At 41.4% G+C, this 22,438-nt stretch overlaps 1 protein-coding gene across 2 annotated transcripts in view; it reads right to left on the bottom strand.

Moving 5' to 3' along the window:
* The window catches only part of LOC104603940 (BolA-like family protein), a 31,010-nt gene that overhangs the window by 3,444 nt on the left and 5,128 nt on the right, over positions 1 to 22,438 (bottom strand). For both annotated transcript variants that reach the window (XM_088901720.1, XM_010268119.3), the window contains exon 2: positions 17,361 to 17,428. In XM_088901720.1, coding sequence (XP_088757846.1) covers positions 17,361 to 17,428 — 68 coding nt within the window. The remainder of the gene's footprint in view (positions 1 to 17,360; positions 17,429 to 22,438) is intronic.

Genomic DNA, 22,438 nt, shown 5'->3' on the forward strand with positions numbered 1-22,438 from the left:
TAAGTCTGGTTTTTCTAAAACCCAAAAATTGACCAAAACCGTTACTTAGTCAAAACCCCACCTAACCAGGCAATTAAACCATTGACCCATTTGATCTGGTCACCAAGTCATGGGTTACACACTAAATGCATATTAAAACCTCTAGAGGCCATAATTTAGCACTTGGTTGTTCAATTGGGGTGATCTTTTTTATTTTAGGTAACTTTTCAAGATCTACATGTTTTGAGGCACCAAAGGTGCCTTTCCCCACTATTTTGCTAAAAAAAACACCCTTTTTACACAAATCTCAATTTTTAGCTTGTTCATAACTAAAAATATTAACTAGACAAAATAATGCATATATATATATATATATATATATATATATTACATGTAGAATGTAATTATATATTATTTATTTTATATATTATATATTTATACATGTACATATACAAGTGTACATAGGTTGATGACATGTCATGGTCTGACCCATCCGACCAAAATAGTCAAACCGCCAACCCATGACCTAGAGGTAAAACCATTTTAACCTCTGGGTCAGTTTTTTTTTTTTTTTGGTCAATAACACAGATCATTAATTATCAACAATTAGAATTACAAAGAGGAAGACAAACTTTCTTATCTTCCAACTTCAGCTTAATCCCCAAGAAATGAGCATTGACTCACTGTCCACCCCTTGTTTAGCTAGCCCATCAGCAAAAGAATTAGCTGATCTTTTTACCCAACCGATTTTAACTTCCATTTCTCGAACCAGCCATATGAATTTCCTTTTTTTTTTGAGAGAGGCCATATGAATTTCCTTCTCATATTGCTATATCTCCATAAACCACTATTGTCTTTCTTCAGCCACCCTACCACCACCTCCGAGTCCCCTTAAATTGTGAGTTTTCTGAGATTCATCTCCCTAGTTTTCTGGACTCCTTCCAAGACTGCATGGATCTCAAATCTAAGGGAGTCACCCACTCCAATGGGGCCTGAGAACATTGCAGAAATAATCCCTTTCTCATCCCTAGAAATAATCCCTTTCTCATCCCTAAAAACACCCCCAATCCCTGATTGTCTAGGGTTCCCTTTGCTACTTCCATCAAAGTTTAGTTTTATGAAGCCCGTAGGTGAGGGAGTCCAAGACAGACTCATTACTGCTTTAGTCTAGGTACAACTAGCAATCTCACCCCACTTCCTCAACATGTCATCCACTGTATAGTCTGTGAATAGCTCTAAGGATTTCATCCATTGTACAACCGTTATACGGATCAGAGCCCTCAGATTTTCAGCACTTCTTTCTTCTTTAGAGAAGATTTTGGAGTTTCTTTCTTCCCATAAAGACCAGCAGACTGCTGCCCTCAGTCCTCTCCACATAGCCAAATAGAGAGAAAGCCCACTCCCAAACTGATTTCACAAATTGGCAAGACACCAGTAGATGGAAACCAGTCTCCCCATGCCTTACAAAGAACACACCAATGAGGGGACAAACAAGAATCGGGTCTCTTCTTTTGGAGCGTCTCCCCATCAACCTTACAAAGAACACACCAATGAGGGGACAAACAAGAATCGGGTCTCTTCTTTTGGAGCAGATCACCAGTGTTGATTCTTTCCAAAAATGCTTCCCAGCAAAAACTACCAACTCTAGGAGGAATTGGTCTGCACCAAACCTCATTAACAGGGAAGGGGGGGGGGGGGGGGGGGGGGGGTTACAGGATTGGTGGACTGGCTTAACACTTTAAAAAAGGAGACACCTCTAGGTCAGTTTTAAAAAACTACTTTCAATTATCAAACCTTAAGGACTCTTCTAGTGCTTTGTGCAACTCTACTTAGTTAATTGGTGTTTCAGGGAATTTTGGTTTCAAAAGTTATGGGATAACAAAAATGAAGGTGGCTAGGTTAATTGACTTTTAGATGGGGTTTTTCTCCTTGGTAGAGGTTCTAACAAAAGAATCTAGATTCCTATTCCAACTAGTTCCTTGTGCTTCATTCCCCAAGGCTCTTTGCTCTCCTTCATTCCCCTTCAAATGGTTCAATAACCCAATTTAATGCAATTTGTGTCAATCTAACTCCACCTAAAATCACAGTTTTCTGCTTGCTACTTGGAATTATTTCTCTCAAAATTTAATACTTGTGACATACCTCAAAAGAAAGGGCCACTAGGCCATTGTCCTTTCAGATGTGCTTGAACTATGGTGAATGCAATTAACATTTGCTAATCCCCTCTTCTTTTGTCTCTAAGATTTAGGAGCACTTCTCTTTATTTGATGCTAGGTGGATACCCTCGGAAGATGTTGTAAGCTTGTTCACAAACCAATTTCTCTCTAACCATGAAGACAAGACAAGATTATTATGAGATGTCACAGACCAGCTACACTATGGACAAAATGGGAATTAAGGAATTCTACTATCTCTGAAGAAAATCTTGAACTATGAAAAGTCTAACTGATTTGATCACAACGAAAGTAGTAAATGGCTACAAGCGTTTGAGAAATTTAGATTGTTTAGTGTGAATGAGATTATGAGAAGACGGCAAGCAGCCAGGCAGCAAGTGTCTTTTTCATCTATCTGAAGTGACATTGTCTAACAAAAATAGAAGCTAATGGTGAGAATTGTTACCATCTAGAGGTTTGGTGCAGACCAATTCCTCCTAGGGTTGGTAGTTTTTGTTGGGAAGCCTATCTGGAAAGATTCAATACTGGTGATTTGCTTCAAAAGAAGAGACCCAATACATGCTTATCACCTCATTGGTGTGTTCTATGCAAAGCGGATGGGGAGACTGGTTTTCACTTACTAATGTCGTGCCAATTTGCAAAGTCAATTTGGGAATGGGCTTTTTCTCTCTTTGGGCGCAAGTGGAACCCTCCTTCAGATCTGCAGAGCCTTTTTTCTCCTTCTTTGTTCAGGTGGCGCATGAAAAGGGAAATGACTATGTGGAAAGGACTGAGGGCTGCAGTATGCTGGTCTTTATGGGAGGAAAGAAATCTTAGAATCTTCTCGGATGAAGAGAGAAGAGCTGAAGAATTGAGGGCTGTGATCCATATCAGGGTTGTACAGTGGCTGAAATCTTTAGAGCTATTCGCAGACTACATAGTGGATGACATGTTGTGGAAGTGGGGTGAGATTGCAAGCTGTATGAAGTCCAAATCAATTATGAAGGTGTCTTGGACACCCCCACCTGCTGGATTCCTAAAATTGAACTTTGATGGGAGTTGTAGGGGGAATCCTGGGCATTCAGGGATTGGGGGTGTTTTTAGGGATGAGAACAGGGTTATTTCAGCCATGTTCTCGGGTCCAATTGGAGTGGGGGATTCTCTTAGAGCTGAGATCTTGGCAGTTATGGAAAGAGTTCAGAAAGCTAAGGAGATGGACGTCAGAAAACTCATAATTGAAGGGGACTCGGAGGTGGTGATAGGGTGGCTGAGGAAAGACAACTATGGATTATGGAAGTACAGCAATGAGAGAAGAAAGTTCACGTGGCTGGTGTGGGAAATGGAAATCAGGATAAGTTGGGCTAAAAGATCAGCTAACTCTATAGCTGATGGGCTAGCTAAACAGGGGATAGAAAGAGATGTAATGTTTTGGGCTAAGTTGTAACTAAATTGCTTCTTTTTTTCCTTGTTAGAGTTAGCCGAATAAGGGTATATCAGTCAACTCACCTTGGTTAAGTTATGAACTTATGTGGCAGTCTTATTAGAGGTTCTCTATCCCATACTTAAGTAGGGGCAGTTTAGTCCTTGTACATTTAATTAGAAGCCTAATCACTATTAAGAGATCGACTGATAGGGTTTAGCTATCAGGTTCGACAGTTCTTTCATCTTCTTCTTCTTCTCTTCTTCTTCTTCTTCTTCTCCTTCTCTTTCTTCTCCTTACTGGTTCGGACTACTGTAGCAACAGTAGAAACATGGTACCTGAGCATGACAACTTCAGTTCGTGACCTGTTTCAGTTCATGACAACTTCAGTTCGTGCTTCAGTTCTCTCCTTTTTCTTCTCTGGGCTGTCAATGGAGAAAAGTGGTTCGTCCCAGGCCTGAAACATCACAGCTCTTCTTTTTTCTGGTGCACAGAACCTCCTTTCCTAAGAAAACAACTTCAGCAGTGAATGGTTGGCTGAAGCTCTCAAACGAAGGTTGGTTATCTCTCCTCTATGTGCTGTTGGTATTTTTGGGTTGAAAATCTTCAAGAACTTGAGAGGACTGATCAGAACCTAGAGAACTAGGTTGGTTGTTGCCCTGGTTCTTGGAAAAATTCCAAGAACAGGCTGTGTTTACAGTGACCAAATGGTCTAAGGGCTGCTACTGTAGGTAGCCGAATGGTGCAAGGTGTAATGCAATGGTACTAGTTGAGTTTTTGTTGGTCTTGTGGTGCCCTCTTAAAAGCGTTAAAGCAGGTCTGTATTGTGTGTGACAGCTATGGCTGTGTGGTGGTGCTTGTGATGCACAAACTCTGTTGAGTAGTTGTAAGAGAGCTTGCATGTGGTTAGTAAGTGCTGAATTAATGTCGGTGTAGTCTGTGTTTTTTTTTTTGTGAAATCAGTAGTGGTGTGGATAAGAACAAAGGCGTGTGTATCTATCATTATGTTTAGGGACTGTTGTAGGTTCTGGAACATCAAACTCTTGACAGCAGCACTTAATTGGTGATTGGGAATTCAGATTAGAGGCAGCATTGAAAGAGTACCATGGCAGCAATGGGTGATGGCTGTAGTGATCAGAAACCTAGTGTGGTGGTTTCCTCTGACTATCTAGGTGTACAGATGACCTCAGTTAAACTGAATGGTGAGAACTATGTTCCATGGGCCAAGTCGGTGGAAGTTTTTCTCAAGGCAAAGAGAAAAGTAAAGCATGTGAAAGAAGATAAACCGCCGGCTGACTCTCCAGGGTTTGATGATTGGGAACAGAAGGATGCTCAAATCATGACATGGCTATGGAACAGTATGGAACCCAAAATAAGTGCCAACTTCATGTTCTTAGATACAGCTAAGGACATATGGGAACATGCCAAGAAGCTGTATTCTGGGCAAGATAATACTACAAGGGTATATCAGCTCTATCAGGAGTACTTTGGTCTGCAACAAGGAAATAAAACCCTAGAAGAGTACTATGCCAGTATGAAGAACCTCAAAAATGAGCTCAATGTCTATCATCCTCTCACTCCAGATGTTAAGGTTCAACAACAATAAAGGGAACAACTAGATGTCACAAGGTTCTTAGTGGGATTGAAATCAGAGTACGAACCAGTTAGGGCCCAAATATTGGGGGGCTCTACCCTTCCTACACTTGAGGAAGTGTTTGCTCGGCTTCGCAGGATTTCTTTGGGACAGACAGAGAATCCCACACAGTCTGATAGATCAGCTTTTGTGACAGCCAGAGGAGGTGGACGTGGTACGAAAGGGGGAGGACATGCCTCCTGAGGAGGTCGTGGTGGTTCCATATTTGGCCGTGGTGGTGGTCGTGACTCAGGGGGAGGCCGTGGCAAAGAAAAAAGCAGCTCTACAAGGAAGTGTACCCACTGTGGCAGGGAAGGACATTCCGTAAATTTCTGTTATGATCTTCATGGCCGCCCTCCCTCTAAATGGGCCAATCATGCTATTGCTGGTGGGGTTGATGTCAGTGATAATCAATAGGCAGACCTAACTCCTTCCACATCTACATCTGTTTCCGGAAGGGAGATGGTGGGTGTACCGTGTGATGAGTATGAGCGGTTCCTTCAGTCCATTTCACAACACACTACTGCTACTCTTGCCCACTCGGGTATAGCTTGCCTGTATCTAAAACCTCTCCTTGGATTATTGACTCTGGAGCCTCTGATCACATGACCGGGACTCCAGGTGTGTTCTCTTCTCTCTCTGAAACTTCCACATCTCAAACTGCTACCCTTGCCAATGGTTCCTCCTCTCCCATCTGTGGTGTTGGCAATGTTGACATGGCTTCTCTTTCTTTATCATCTGTTCTATATGTCCCTAAGTTTCCATTCAATCTTATGTCTGTTAGTAAATTAACCAAGACTCTTAACTGTTCTATTACTTTTTTCCCTTCCTCTTGTGTTTTTTAGGATCTCAGGACGGGGAAGAAGATTGGTGTGGGGCATGAAGCTGGTGGATTGTATTATCTTGACGGTGGTGGATCGTCAGTTGCACTTCAGACTTCACTCACTCCTCTACAGTGGCATTGTCGACTGGGACATCCTTCTCTCAAGGCACTCAAGATACTAGTTCCGTCTTTGAGTCATTTGTCAGTGTCGTGTCAGTTTGGGAAACATCGTCATGTTTCCTTCAGTCCTAGAGTTGAAAGTCGTATGTTGAGTCCTTTTGCTTTGGTTCATTCAGATGTTTGGGGCCCGATCAAAATAGAGTCTTATAATGGTTACAAGTATTTTGTCACTTTTATTGATGATTGTTCAAGAATGACATGGATTTATTTAATGAAAGAAATGAGTGAATTATTTTCCATTTTTCAAAAATTTCATGCTGAAATACGTACACAATTTGGTGTTCCAATCAAAGTTCTTCGTTCAGATAATGGTTGTGAATATTTTCTAACTTCCTTTCAACAGTATTTAGAACAGCATGGCATCATTCATCAAACTTCTTGTGCATCCACTCCTCAACAAAATGGGGTGGCTGAACGGAAGAACCGTCATCTCCTTGAAACAGCTCGGTCTATTCTTCATCATATGAGTGTTCCTAAACGGTTTTGGAGTGATGTACTTACTGCGTGTTTCCTCATTAATCGGATGCCCTCCTTTATTCTTCATAGTCGATCTCCCTTCTCTATCTTGTTCCCCACCTTGTCTCCCTTTCCATTAACACCTCATATCTTTGGTTGTGTGTGCTTTGTTCACAATCTGAGTCCTGGAATAGACAAGTTGGATGCACGCTCCATTAAGTGTCTTTCTTGGCTACTCTCGGACTCAAAAAGGGTACAAGTGTTACAATCCCATTACTCGGAAGTGCTATGTCTGTCCTGATGTCACCTTTTTTGAGTTTGTTCCCTTCTTCTCAGGAACTGAAGCATCTTTGTCTCCACCTTTACTTCCTCTTCCTCTTCCGGTCAGTGATCCCGTTCCGGGTGTTCTTGTTGGAGTTGACTCGTCACCTCATCCAGTGCAGATCCCTACTGAACGACCACCAATTCGGCAAGTGTATACACGTCGAACGACACCGGCCCTTCCTCCAGCTTCTACCTTGTCCGCGGATCCTGTCGTTGCTCCTGTTGCTGAACCCTCAAGACTTGACCTACCCATTGCCTTACGGAAAGGTAAACGTAGTTCTACTCTCCATCCCATTTCCAATTTTGTTTTAGTATCTCGCCTTTCCACCTCACATCGCCAGTTTGTTTCACTATTGTCATATATTTCCATACCTAACAATGTCCAAGAGGCTCTTAGTTCACCTGGGTGGAGGCAGGCAATGGAGGAGGAACTCTCTGCTCTTCAACATACTCACACGTGGGAGCTCACTACTCTTCCTCTTGGTAAGCATGTTGTGGGTTGTAAATGGGTGTATACTGTTAAATACTTGCCAGATGGTAGTGTGGAGCGTCTGAAAGCTAGACTTGTTGCTAAAGGGCATTCACAGTTGTATGGAGTGGACTATATGGAGACCTTCTCTCCAGTGGCTAAGATTAGCTCTGTCCGTGTGTTAATTTCCCTGGCAGTTATGTATGATTGGCCCTTATTTCAACTTGACATAAAAAATGTCTTCCTTCATGGTGACCTTATAGAGGAGGTATATATGGAGCAACCACCTGGGTTTGTTGCTCAGGGGGAGGCTGGTAAGGTGTGCAGACTGAAAAAGGCAATTTATGGGTTGAAACAATCGCCTCATGCTTGGTTCGGGAAGTTTAGTGAAGTGGTGAAGAATTTTGGAATGAAACAATGCAAGGTTGATCACTCAGTGTTCAGCTATGACTCAGAAGCTGGAAAGATTTTATTAGTGGTCTATGTGGATGATATTGTCATAACTGGCAGTGACAAATTGGGGATCGACAAACTCAAGCTCTTTCTGCAAAATCATTTTCAAACAAAAGACCTTGGGACATTGAAGTATTTCTCAGGTATAGAAGTTGCTAGATCAAGACAAGGTGTAAACCTGTGCCAAAGAAAATATGTTCTCGATCTATTGGACGAAACAAGAATGTTAGGTGCAAAACCGGCTGAGACTCCTATGGAACCAAATGCTAAGTTGAGCAGTGATACAGGGGAAATATTTGATGATCCTGGAAGGTATAGACGACTAGTGGGGAAGCTGAACTATTTGACTATCACGAGACCAGACATCTCCTTTGCAGTCAGTGTGGTGAGCCAATTTATGCAGAACACTCGTATATCTCATTGGGATGCAGTTCTTAGAATTGTAAGATATTAGAAGGGAGCTCCGGGCCGTGGGCTATTGTATAAACCAGGAGGAAAACTTGAAGTAGTTGGGTACACGGATGCAGATTGGGCGGGCTCTGTGTCTGATAGAAGATCTACTACAGGTTACTGCACATTTCTTGGAGGAAATCTTGTGACGTGGAAGAGTAAAAAGCAGACGGTTGTGGCTAGAAGCAGTGCTGAAGCCGAGTACAGAGCCATGGCACACACTACATGTGAATTAGTGTGGTTGAGGAATCTCCTACAAGAAATCGGGTTCCACATGGATAAACCTATGAAGTTGTACTGTGACAATCAAGCTGCGCTCCATATCTCATCCAACCCTGTTTTTCATGAGAGAACAAAGCACATAGAGATTGATTGCCACTTTGTGAGGGAGAAGGTTCTTACTGGAGAGATAAGCACAGAACATGTAAGCTCAGGTGATCAGTGGACAGATTTGTTTACAAAAGCCTTAAGCTCAGGGAGAGTAAACTATATATGTAACAAGCTGGGATTATATGACATATATTCTCTAGCTTGAGGGGGAGTGTTAGAGTTAGCCGAATAAGGGTATATTAGTCAATTCACCTTGGTTAAGTTATGAGCTTATGTGGCAATCTTATTAGAGGTTCTCTGTCCCATACTTAAGTAGGGGCAGTTTAGTCCTTGTACACTTAATTAGAAGCCTAATCACTATTAAGAGGTCGACTGATAGGGTTTAGCTATCAAGTTCGACAATTCTTTCATCTTCTTCTTCTTCTCTTTTCTTCTTCTTCTCCTTCTCTTTCTTCTTCTCCTTACTGGTTCGGACTACTATAGCAACAGTAGAAACATTCCTTTTCTTTATTTGAGGACTTAAGTTGCTTTTGGAAGATAAGAGTGTCTTCCTTGTTGTAACTATTCTTGTGATATTTTAATAAAATTGCTGAATTTGTTATTGATAAAAAAAAAGAATTGTTACCATCTACTTATCCCCTCATTGGTGTGTCTTATGCAAAGCTAACAGTGAGAACCGTTACCATCTATTTATCTCTTGTTCCTTTACTGCATATATTTGGGATTGGTTTTTCTCCTTGTTTGGGTGTAGGTGGAATCCTCCGATTGATATGTAAAGATTGTTTGATCCTTCACTCTTTCCATGGCCATACAAGAGGGGAAGATTGATGTGGAGATGCACTAGAGCAGTGATACTATGGACAGTTTAGGAAGAAAGGAATTCAAAATTATTTCTAGACAAGGAAAGAAATAAGGAAGACTTGATTGAAGCAATAATGGTCAGGGTGGCTCATTGGCTCAGATCTCTTGTTCTTTTTTTAGTGTAACCACGGATGATGCTCTGAGAAAATGGAAGGAAGTAGCAAAATCTGCTCCTTATACACCTACCACTACTCACTTTTAGTCTCCACCAGAAACAGGATTTATCAAATTTAATTTTGATGGTAGTAGCATGGGAAACCCAGGACAATCAGGAATTGGAGGTGTATTTAGGGATGTCGAGGGGAGAATAATTGCCTTATTTTCAGGCCCAATGGGAGAGGGAGATTCTCTCAAAGCAGAGGTTTTAGCAATGATGGAAGGAGTTCAAAGGGCAAGATCTTTGAATATTAGGAAATTAGTAGTGGAAGGGGATTTACAATTGGTTGTAAATTGGATGCACAGTGCTGAGATGAAGATGTGGGTTTACAACAATGAAAAGAAAAAATTCAGATGGCTAACAAGGGATATGGAAGTTTCTGCCAGCTGGTGCAAGCGTAGCACCAACTCCTTTGCTGATTCTCTAGCAAAACAAAGGATGGGATGACAAGTTCTGTTCTGGGCACAATTGTAAGGGAAGGGTACATCTAAGGGGAGGGATAAGTTGTTTTATCTCTCACTGTCTTCTCTTTGGTTTTTTACTCACTGTACTATATCATTTTTCTAATATAATGAAATTTCACAGTTATTGATCAAAAAAACAAAAATAGAAGCCACCTTATGCCAGAAAATTAAGCTCAACTTGTCCCCTCCAGCTATTAGGTTCACCAAAGTGAATTTTGATGGAAGCAGTGAAAGCAACCCGGGCTCTTCAGGCATAGAAGTATTTGGGGATGAGGAAGGAAAAATTATTTCTATGTATTCAGATCCTATTGAGTTGGGGATTCCCTAAGGGCTGAGGTTATGGAAGTTTTGGAAGGGATAAAGAAAGCAGAGGAGTTGAATATCAGAAAATTGGTTGTGGAAGGTGACTAATGTTGGTCATTGGCTGGCTGCAGAAGGAAGAGAATGGGATTTGGAAGTTCTCAAATGAGAAAAAGAAATTTAAAAGGTTGACCCAGGACATGGAGATTAAGCTTCAGTGGATTAAGAGAAGTGCAAATTCCTTTGCGGATGCACTTGCTAAACAAGAGGTGGGAAGAGTCGGTCTTTATTGGGCAATGTTGTAACATGAGTTTTGTTCTCAGGAAGGGCTAATAGATTTTACCCCTCCCCTAGCTCTATTGTACTTGATGCTCTTTTTTTAGTTTTAATAAAAGCTCAGAAAATTATCAAATAAACATTAAGCAAAAGGACAAGAATGCCCCCAGGTACAAGTAGAACATATAAGGCAGCACCACAACAGCCCATACACCACCATTAAAACCCAAGAAAAGTCATCTTCCACCAACTGGAACAGCAGTGATATAAGAGTACTGAGCAATCCCTTGTCTTGCACCTCCACCACATCAGTCTCCCAAATGTCCCAAACACCAAGATTCCCCTTGCCATCCCCAAAGATGGCACATAATCCCAATCACACTCTGGAACCCCACACTTCTAACCACTGATGCAACACATAATCCCAATCACACACTCTGGAACCCCGCACACTTCTAATCACCAATGCCTCAACTCTCCATTTTAGATAGACACAAGACCCCCAGCTACCACTTCTGAGTAAAAGAACTTGCAACAACTCTCCTACGACCCAAGTTTAAGCCATGAATATTCCAAGTTATGATTTGTAATTGAGTTATCAAACTTGGGTTTTGTTTCTGTTAGAAAATAAAAACCTATTCAGGGACTTCACCTAACAGCTTAAGCTTTTACATTGAACGAATCCTTAAAAGAGCCTGTTTGACCAAGTGATCTAGTGTTCAATCCTCACCAACCCCATTAAAATTAATTAAATTCCAGCTTTCAGAACAAGGTATGGATGGGCCTGCACTTGTCAACACTTGAAGCCTGATGGGCATTCATGTGAGGGGGTATGTTAGAAAATAAAAACCTATTCAGGAATGTCACCTAACTGTTTGACCAAGTGGTCTAGTGTTCAATCCTCGTTGCCCCCATTAAAATTAATTAAATTTCAGCACAAGGTATGGGTGGGCCTGTGCTTCTCTATGCTTGGAGCCCGATGGGATTTTGTGTGGGGCGTGTTAGAGGATAAAAACCTTTTCGGGGATCGCACCCAACAGCTTAAGTTTTTAGGCTGAACAGTTCCTTAAAAGTATATTCTAATTCCTCTGCTTCCTTGCAAAGAGTAGCCCACCATATCATCGAGACCAAAGGAGAATCTGAAGAATTCTTGGTTTGTCCTCTTCCCTCTCCTCTCCTTCCCCTCAGTAGCCACAGACAGCTCCTTAATTCAAGTTTGCGTCCCCTTGAAAGAAACCCCAAGGAATTTCTCAAAGCTAATAAACTTGGAGAGCACCTAGGTCAACATTTCCTCCTGTTACCCATCCCTAGGTGTAGATATTGACAACATACCTCAGTTTGCTTGTTGTAAACATGCCCCTATAGTGGCAGCCTCCCAATCCTCTGCCAGCATGACAACTAAGGGGGCTCACCTCCACCACTATGTCAACATCCACCTCACCTAGACTATCACCTCGAACAACAATTGCTTTCAAGTCCTTGCTACACCCAGTTCCAAACACTGTCAACAAGCCTTCTATCTGTTGGCATTTTGAAGGAGCACCACCCAACAGCAAGTCTTCTTTGATAGAACAATAGGGTTCTTACCATGCATATTAATCCAATTGACCCTTTTCCTATCCACCCCGAATACCAATTCGACCTTTGACCTAGCTCTGCCTGTCTTACAGTCCAAATCAACCTTTATATCTTCACACGACCCACCTTCTTCAAGACACACAGCTGCAGGTTCCACACTTTGGGCCTCCAAAGTCCAATCCCACACCCCAGCACAAGCTCAATGCCCACACACCTGTCCCTCCTATCACCCCCTACTGAGCTAATCAATCGATGTTTCTTAAAACCTTTATACCAATATACCTGCTCCTGCCCTCCTGCCAACCTGGATTTAAATCTAGAATCACCCAACCTCTACCTTCATTATTCATTTATTTGTACCAACCAAATAATGAGGGTACAATCATTTTGCTTTTTGTCAGCTAGAAATTATAGTTATGTCCTAAATGTATGATTACATCAGGACCCTGAGCTCCTCATTCCAACTTGCAAAAATATAACTTTTAAACCTTACATATGCATACAAGGATGAGAGAAGATTACCATAAAAAAGCCAATATCAGATTTTGTTTTCCAGCCTTTTAGTTAGGGCAAAACAATCCACAAACAGAAACATGTTTTCCAAGTACATCGAAATAGGTTTCTGGGTTCAGGGTGGGTGTCTCTGTTTTAAGGTTGAGATGAGGGATTAGGTAGGAGTGAGCAGTCTTGCTTTTATGAGTTTAATGGAAGGAGGTTTTTTTATGTGTTTCTCGGGTTTTTCAGTTTTGGTTGGGGTGGGGATCTCAAATTGTGATTGATGATTTTAGGGTTGTTTTCTTAAGGTCTAAGGGGTTAAATTGATTGTTTTTCCTGGGTTGGGTGATGTCTCATCACCCAGTTGTATCCTCCTTTTTCTGTTTCATTAATAAATTTTCCTCCTTATTTATCTTCAAAAAATGTTTTTCAAGTACAAATTTTTTAATCAGTAGCATGCACGAGTTAAAACTTCTATTAATAATAGAGAAAATACTTCTGGAAATTGGACGAATCTAACACAGGAGGTTAAACACAAATACAAAGCAGCACAAGCTGATAGAACAAATAAAGAATGTATAGAAAATTCATCCCCGAGCATAAAGCCTCCCATACAAGTCATTCTCTCCATCCCTTCTATTGCTAGTGTATTAAATAAGGCATTGAAAGACCTACAAATAGGGGTGCAACTTGGGTGGGCTCGGGTTGAGTTTTTGTCAAAATTTGAATGGGCCTGGCCTGAAGCCCAAGCCTTTAGTGTAAAATGTTAAGTTGCACCCTACTACAAGCCCACTTCAATGACCTATTTAAAGTGGGTGTTAATGCCTTGGCCCTTTTAATAGCAAGTTTAAGAGGCCAAAGTCCGTTTATAAATGAAGTTATCCATTTATTAACACCATACAGTCTCCTTCCGCCAGTAGATCATTCCAGCCTGAAGAATAGGCAAACTTGAGAAACATGAAAAGATGGGTTAGCCTGAGAATGGTCGGTTCGTGCAAAAAATGACAGAGGTTAGGTCCAAATCCATTCTACCCAATCAAAAATCCCAGATAGCTAGATCAAAATTGGGTAATGACCTTTTTGAAATTCTAGCCCACTGGCTTCAAAAAGTGCATGGGCACAAAAAAAAAGGAGACCCTGGGACAAGTTTGATAGAAACGCCAGTCAACATCATCATGTAGAATTGAAGTAACCAATGTCCTAGACTTTTAGAGTGTATGCAAACCTCTGAGGCTGTGACGTGACAGTAAAGTAGATAACCAAGTACCATTGTTGTCCATGTTTGATACATGAAAACATGGCAACTTTCTATTAAAAAATAGCAACGCATAATAAAACAAGCAGTAAGAGAACATCAACTTTTTACTATACCTGTACGTTAGTGAAGTGGGGGGTGCACAGGGAACTCCTTGCTTATACAAGTTGTAAGTCATATGTAATTCTTTTTGTCGGTCACGATGCTAAAATCTAAATAACTTCAAATAAGTTGGTCATATCTAAATGAACTTTTGCTTTGGTAACTTTTTTTCTATTCCCTTCATTTACAGAAAATCACGTGTGTGAGTTTTGCAAGATCAACAAATTTCCCATTTCTCAACTGCACAATGTGTTAACCTTGAGAAAAGTTGTGTTGTGGGGGTGAATTTGGAGGAGGGAGAGATCAGGGAGAGTGCTGAAGTATTGGGGTGTGAAGTCTCGGGCTGGCCTTTGAACTACTTAGGGTTGCCTTTAGGGGATAATCCCATGAGAGAGAGCTTTTGGAACCCGGTGGTGGAAAGGTTTGAAAAAAGACTAGTGTCATGGAAAAAGAACTACCTCTCTCTTGGTGGGAGAATTACTCTTATTAAGGCCACGCTTGCTAATTTACCTATCTTTTTCCTGTCGGTGTTTAAAATCCTAGTGAAGGTTGCTAATAAATTGGAGAAGTTAATGAGAGATTTCCTGTGGGAACCGGGAGAGAAAAAGAGGGATCATAGAGTGAGCTGGGAGATAGTTTGTAGGAGTAAGACTTGTGGTGGCTTGGGGCTTGGGAATATTAGGAGAAGGAATATGACTCTGCTGGGAAAGTGGTTGTGGAGATTCCCATTGGAGAAGGAGAAGCTTTGGGCTAGAATAGTGGCAACTATTCATGGGCTGGAGCATAATGGATGGGACGCTGGAATCAGAGCTAGGACCACAAGCAATTCTCCTTGGAAAGCCATTCATGACCTACTACCAGTTTTCTCCCCTAATATCAGGTATGATTTGAATTCCGATAACTCCATAAAATTTTGGGAACAAACCTGGGTGGGGAGTGCCCCTCTAAAGGATTAGTTTCCTTTTTTGTTTGCTCTTTCTGATTTGAAAAATGAGCCAATCTCGTCTTTTACCACCCCGTCCTCTTCCATTTCTGGGATTGGGTGGAACTTGGGTCTAAGAAGGGATTTGAGGGACTCAGACTTGGACATTATTTTGAGCCTTATTGCAATTCTTGATAACGTGTCTTAGACCCCACTAGGGTGGACTCTAGAATTTGGACACCTTCTCCCAATGGCATTTTTACTTGTGCTTCTTTCTTCAAAGTCTTAATTCAGTCCACCAGTCCTACCTCCCCTCCTTTTCCTGTTGATGAGTTTTGGTGCAGAGCAATACCTCCTAGGGTTGGTAATTTTTGTTGGGAAGCCTATCTGGAAGAATCAACACTGGTGCTTTACTCCAAAAAAAGAGACCCAATACTTGTTTGTCACCTCAGTGGTGTGTTCTTTGTAAAGCGGATGGGGAGACTGGTTTTCACCTACTGGTGTCTTGCCATTTTGCGAGGTCAATTTGAGAATGGGCTTTGTCCCTATTTGGTTGTGGTTGGAACCCTCCATCAGACTTGCAAGGCCTTTTTTCCCCTTCTTTTTTCAGGTGGCGGATAAAAAGGGGAAGGACAATGTGGAGAGAACTAAGGGCTGCGGTATGTTGGACACTTTGGGAAGAAAGAAATTCCAGGATATTCTCAGAAGCTCAGAGAGGAGCAGCAGATCTGAGGGCAATCATTCATATTAGGGCGGTACAGTGGCTGAAATCTTTGGAGCTTTTCACAGATTACACTGTGGATGACATGTTGAGGAAATGGGGTGAAATTGCAAGCTGCACACAAACTAAGTCAGTAATGAGTGTGGCTTGGACCCCTCCACCTAGTGGATTCGTGAAATTAAACTTTGATGGGTGTAGCAGGGGAAATCTGGGACAATCGGGGATTGGGGATGTTTTTAGGGATGAAAATGGGGTCATTTCTGCCATGCTCTCAGGCCCAATTGGAGTGGGTGACTCCCTTAGAGCTGAGATCTTTGCAGTTATGGAAAGAGTCCAAAAAGCTAAGGAGTTGAACATCAGGAAACTCTTAATTGAAGGGGATTCAAAGGTGGTGATAGGGTGGCTGCTTAAAGATCACAATGGCTTATGGAAGTACAATAATGAGAGGAGGAAATTCAAGTGGCTGGTGCAAGAGATGGAGGTTAAGATACGTTGGGTTAAAAGATCGGCTAATTCCTTAGCTGACGGTTTAGCTAAACAAGGGGCAGAAAGGGATTCACTTTTTTGGGCCAAGCTGTAACTTTAGTGTGTTTTCTTTCTTTTCTCTTTCTTTTTTCCTTTTCTTGAGATTCTTTGTTGCTCTTGGAAGATAAGCTTGTTTGTCTTCCTTTTGTAAATCTTCTTTGATGAATTAATGAAAGTGTTATTGATCAAAAAAAAAAAAGTGCACAATGTTAAAAAGGGCCAGTTGTACCCAATTGATGAATACTTGGATCTTATACTAGCACTAGATCAGAACATAAGGGAAGATATTACAAATAAACCAAAAATGAAACAAGAAATGGAATTTAAATAACCAAGTACAAATCCAAACTACATAAGCATGTCTATTTTTATAATATTAAACAACGTAGTCCTGTTCGTTTGCTCTGAAGTCCGACATCTGAAAGTGAAATAATTACACTAAGAGGTATATTGGTATTGGTGAACTTTTCTTTCCTCTGAACTCTGAATGTAGAGAATGTTGTTCTGAATTCTGAACTCTGAATTCTGAAAATTATCAAATATCCATTTTGGCCCCATATATAAGAGTTTTTGTTTGTCTTTCTGGGGGTATCATTGAAAAACAAAAAGTTGTATTATTGCACTTTAAGAATAAGGGATAAGAGGAAACGAACAACCATTTTTCTCTTAAAGTTAAAAGATTCTTCTTAAGAGATAAGAGTTAAGAGGAAACGAACAGGCCTTTAAACTGTGATTTCATGACCATGTAATTACAACTTAACTGCAAGCTAATCGACTGATCTTGTAATTACACTCTTGTTATCTTGTTTAACTTAGAGGTGCCTTTTATTATTATGCCCTTCCTGAAGCAAGTAAAAATAGGTGTAATACTACCAAGAACCATCTACCTCCTCCAACAGGTTCCCTTTCCAACTAGCACAGAAGGTACCAGCAAACCAATTAACTAAGCCTAGTAAGTGAAAAAATTCAAAACTCATTCATTTAACTACCCTTTTTTAATATGGTGATTGTGCAAACTAGAAATATAAGTTTACCTCACATGGCGACCATCCCCATAAGCATCCTTGACAATGACCAAATCTGCATTTAGCTGCTCCTTGATCTATTGATGCATGAAGTAATCACGATTAACATGTGAAAGTAATGCAAAAGTTCATAAAGGTGGAAGAGAGAAGAATGGACATCAAGAAAAGAAGATGTAACTGTTCTATGCACAAGTCCAGATGGACAGAAAATAAACTCAAAGAAAGCAATACCCAGGAGCATGGAAAGCACAAAAATAGAAAATTTATCAATTTTAGCTACTATCACAAACTGCAGCACCATCCTTTGGACAGCTGGGAGTATTAAACTAACAGAGTAGTTCATACTAAAGGAGAAATGAAACCTAAATGTACTCCTTAAAAATGATTTATAGAAGTAAGAAGGCATAGAGTTCACTGAACCTGACTTTTTGCTCAAACTTTGTATTCCTTTTGGTAGTCATAACCATTTTTTTGGTATACAATTCTTCTTTTTTTTTTTTTTTTGAAGAATAAGAAGAAAGGTCAAGTAAATCTTATTGATGCAACAGCAAGGCCAATATAATACAACAGACTCCTTGGGACTAGGGGCCATAGCAGCAACCACCCAACCCAAAGAAGAACAAGGAATAAGATTACATATCCCACAGGATTTTGGAGTTCAGGAACAGAAATACATTCTGGTGAGAGAATTTCTTCAAGATTGAGATCCAGCATCCCAACTTGCCCACCCAGATCTTAATCAGATCATCAACCCCCCCCCCCACTTGCTGTTGAAGATTCTCCCGCTCCTCTGAACCCAAATAATTCCTATTACTTATTCTTTTGGTACTAGATAAAGAAGAAATAATTTATTAACAATAAATGAGAGAGAACATCCACAAGGTGATGAGGAATCACCCAACAACAGAAAGAAAAACAACAAAGATAACACACCATAATCATCTCACACAATCCAACTCTAAAGATAGCCAAAAACTACTCTAAAGATCTTTTGAAGTTCCTTCAAATTCTGGTAGCATCAAAAACCACTCCCTAAATCTCTTCCCACTTAGAAAAAATTTTTTCGAGAAAAAGTAAGGTAATTGAATTAATGAGTATAACTGTAACACATTACAACCTTTGGTCCACAAAACTCCATGTACAGCCAGAAACTATACAAAAAGTCAACAAAAAACCGGTCTCTCCCAAATACATACAAGAGACCCCCAACTAAATCAAGTAAACAAAATATCCAAATCAAAGTATTGATGGTGGGGAATATACTTAAACGAGTCCTTGGCTGACAGCCAGGAATGTAAAGTAGCCAATGCCCGAACCACCAACTCATCTGAGGAGCACCTTTGACCTTCAAAAATCCTACTATTTCTTTCTTTCCACAGGACCCAACACACTACATGAGGGATCATACACCATAACACCTTACCCCTGTTACTTAAGCCTGTCAACTTCCAAGAGAAAAGCAGTTCAGCTAAAGACTTGGGGCAGCACCACCTCACATTTAGCAGGGAACAGAAATGACAGAGCAGCAAATGGGCAACCTCACAATGAATAAATAGGTGATCCACAGGTTCAACTTCTCCATTGCACATCACACAACTTGTGGAGGGCAGCACCAGACCCCTCCTGATTAATTGCTCCTTGGAGAGACATTTACCATGCACTGCAGTCCAGACCAAGAAGGAGACTTTAGTAGGAATGTAAGGAAGCCAAATCCCTTTCCAAGGAAAAGCCTGAGCCGAACCAGCACTCAGATTTGAATAAAATGACTTCACTGAGAAAATTCCATCCTTAGTCCATTTCCAAATTCTGGAATCTTGCTGATTTGGGTTCAGTTGATAGTCCTGAATCGCTTGTAGCAGACTCTAACAGATAAGAGAATTCCCAATCATTGAGATGCCTCCTAAATTTTGGACACTAGTATCCTGTATTTCCCCGCTGCTCAAACTGATCTGCCACCACCACATCCCTGTCTTCTGCTATAAGGAATAGCGATGGGACAGTCTCCATTAGGGAGGCACCATTGCACCAGGTGTCTCTCCAGAAACCAATCCTCTTGCCATCCCCTAAATTTAGCCTAATCCCTTGGATAAAAAGAGGATAAACCTTCTCAATTCCTTTCCAAACTGAGCAGCCAGCAGGTCCAGGGTCCCATCCATAGTTTCTAGTTCCAAACTTTTCTGCAATTATCCACCTCCAGAGAGCTTGGGGGCTAGAATTAAAGAGCCACCACCATCTACCTAGGAGAGCAGTATTTACCTGCCTAAAATTTCTCACTCCTAAACCCCCTGCCGAGACAGGTTTGCATTTGAAATCCCACTTAACCTGATGGATCTTTTGTTCGCCATCCTTCCCACACCATAAGAACTTCCTTTCTAGCTTTTCCATCCTTTCAGCCACCTGTGTTGGGATTGGAAACAGAGATAAAAAGTGGATAGGTATATTTGCTAGGACACTTTTCAACAGAGTAATCTTAGCTCCCTTGGACAAATACCTGGACTTCCAACCCCCCAGCTTCTTCTCTATCCTTTCAATCACCAGGTCCCAAATGGATTTGGAGTGACATTTTGCTCCAACTGGAAGACCCAGGAACCTGAAAGGGAGTTTTCCCACTTTACACCCAAGCTCCGCAGCAAGATCCTGGATGTTATTGACCTCCCCAACTGGGATAATTTCACTTTTTTGAAAATTCACCCATAATCCAGAGATCACCTCGAACCAAACCAGAATCATCCGAAGATTACTTAACTGCTCCTTTTCTGCCTGAACAAAGAATAAAGTATCATCTGCATACTGTAGTAAAGGGACCATGGTTCCTTCCTCTGCCACTCTAAAACCTTCCACACAGCCTTCAGCCGCAGCTCTTTTAGCTAATCTAGCTAAAGCCCCCACCACACAGACAAACAGCAAGGGAGAGAGGGGGTCTCCCTGTCGAAGACCCCTCGAACTTCTAAAGAAACCAGAAGATGACCCATTCACAAGTACAGAAAACTTAAAAGTGGGTATGCACACTCTGACCCAATTCCTCCATTTCTGGCCAAAGTTCATTTTCTGCAACACCAAGTCGAGAAACCTCCAGTTTACATGATTGTAAGCCTTCTCTAAGTCAATTTTGCATACCACCCCATTGCTGCCACTCCTTAACTTCGAATCTACCAGCTCATTAGCAATAAGAACACCCTCTAGTAATAGTCAACTGGGCAAGAAAGCCCCCTGCACCTCTGAAATGATCTCAGGAAGTACCTTCCTCATTCTATTAGCAAGGGTTTTCGCCAGAATTTTGTAGAAACCTCCTACCAAACTTATGGGTCTGTAATCAGAGATACGCATCGGATTCTGAACCTTTGGAATCAAAGTTATAAATGTAGCATTTAAGCTACGCTCTAAGGATGCTCTTTCATGGAAATCCGACATAGCCTTCATCACCTCTGGCTTTATGAAACTCCAACATTTCTTGAAGAACAGCATTGTGAACCCAATGTGTCCAGGGGTCTTCTCTCCCTCTAGACTTTTAATAACCCCCCCAAACTTCCTCTTCTGAGAAAGGTTTCTCTAAGTCTTCTCTTTGATTGTTGGAGAGGGCTTCAAACAGGCTCCCATTCAGACCTGGACGTACCGGCCACACCTCCTTATACAGGTTCTTGAAGAATTTCACCACCTCCCTTTTAATAGAAGATTCATCCTCAATAATCCTGTCTCCCACCTGCAGCTTCTTCAAAGTATTCTCCCTTCTTCGACAATTAGCCACTGCATGGAAAAACTTTGTATTTCTGTCTCCTGCCTTCAGCCAAGAGATTTTAGCCCGTTGTCTCCATTTAATCTCTTCCTGATATGCTACTTTGTCAAAACACAATTTTGCCTCTGTCCTAGCTGCCTTCTCTTCTTCAGATAGGTTCACCAGCTCTTCTTTCCTATCCAGCTCTTCAATGGTGCTTAACAACTCTCCTTTTTTTAGTTCTACTGCCTTATAATTGTTTTTCTTCCAGTAGGATTTTCTATTTCAACATCTGTAACTTCTTTGCAAGAATATGAGATCCTGAGCCTTCTACCTCAAAAGATAACCACCACTCCTTCAACTTCTCTTCAAACCCAGCCTCCTGAAACCACAAGTGTTCAAACCGAAAAGGACCTGGCTTCCTCCTCAGGCCCTCCCCCCTAAGAAGAATAGGCCTATGATCAGACACAGGTCTTGGTAGGGCTTCCTGAAACAAGTTAGGGAAACTTTCCTCCCACTCTGTTCACACCAAGAATCTGTCAAGCTGAACTAAAGTAGGATTGCCTTGGTTATTAGTCTAAGTGAACTTAGCACCAGACAACGGCAAGTTCACCAGACCATGTCTATAAACAAACTCACCAAAAGACCGCATCCCCGTAGTCCTTCTCACACCTCTATTTTTCTCCTGTGGGAATCTTATAATGTTAAAATCTCCGCCTATACACCAGGGAATATTACCCCTACTCCTTATTCTGCCCAGCTCCTCCCAGAAGTTCTGCCTTTCAGCATCATCATTTGAGCCATACACCCCAGTAACTATCCCCTTGAAACCTCCCGTCCCTACAACTTCAATGGAGACCGAGTAATTTCCAACCATGGAGTCACTGATCGTGACAGTATTGGAATTCCATACTACTAGAATTCCCCCTGCTGTTCCTGAAGCATTTAAACATCTCCACTTGCATTGTCCATCCCCCCACATGCTTCTAACCACTGATGCGTCCATTCTACTCAGTTTTGTCTCTTGAAGTAAAATGATATCTGGTTTGTGTGCCTTTATTATGGAGCAGATGACAACCCTTCTCCTCCCCGAACCCAAGCCACGAACGTTCCACGACAAAATTTTCATCATTACTCAAATACATTCCTATTCCCCCCCCCCCTTTCTCCTACTTCCTACCTCCCTCTACCACCGTCCTCTGTACACCCGCCCTATCATTCAGGCCCCAAGTGAGACATAACAACTCCCTTTTTTCTTTTTCGCATTCTTTTTACCTTTGGCAATCATTACACCTCTGTCCCATAAAATCCTGTGTTCAATTTCCATTAGGAAGTCCTTCGTCTGTTTCTCGAGACCCTCCATTGAGACCCCAAG

The sequence above is a fragment of the Nelumbo nucifera genome, chromosome 3, assembly GCF_055504915.1.
Source record: "Nelumbo nucifera cultivar China Antique chromosome 3, China Antique-T2T, whole genome shotgun sequence".
NCBI lineage: Eukaryota > Viridiplantae > Streptophyta > Magnoliopsida > Proteales > Nelumbonaceae > Nelumbo > Nelumbo nucifera.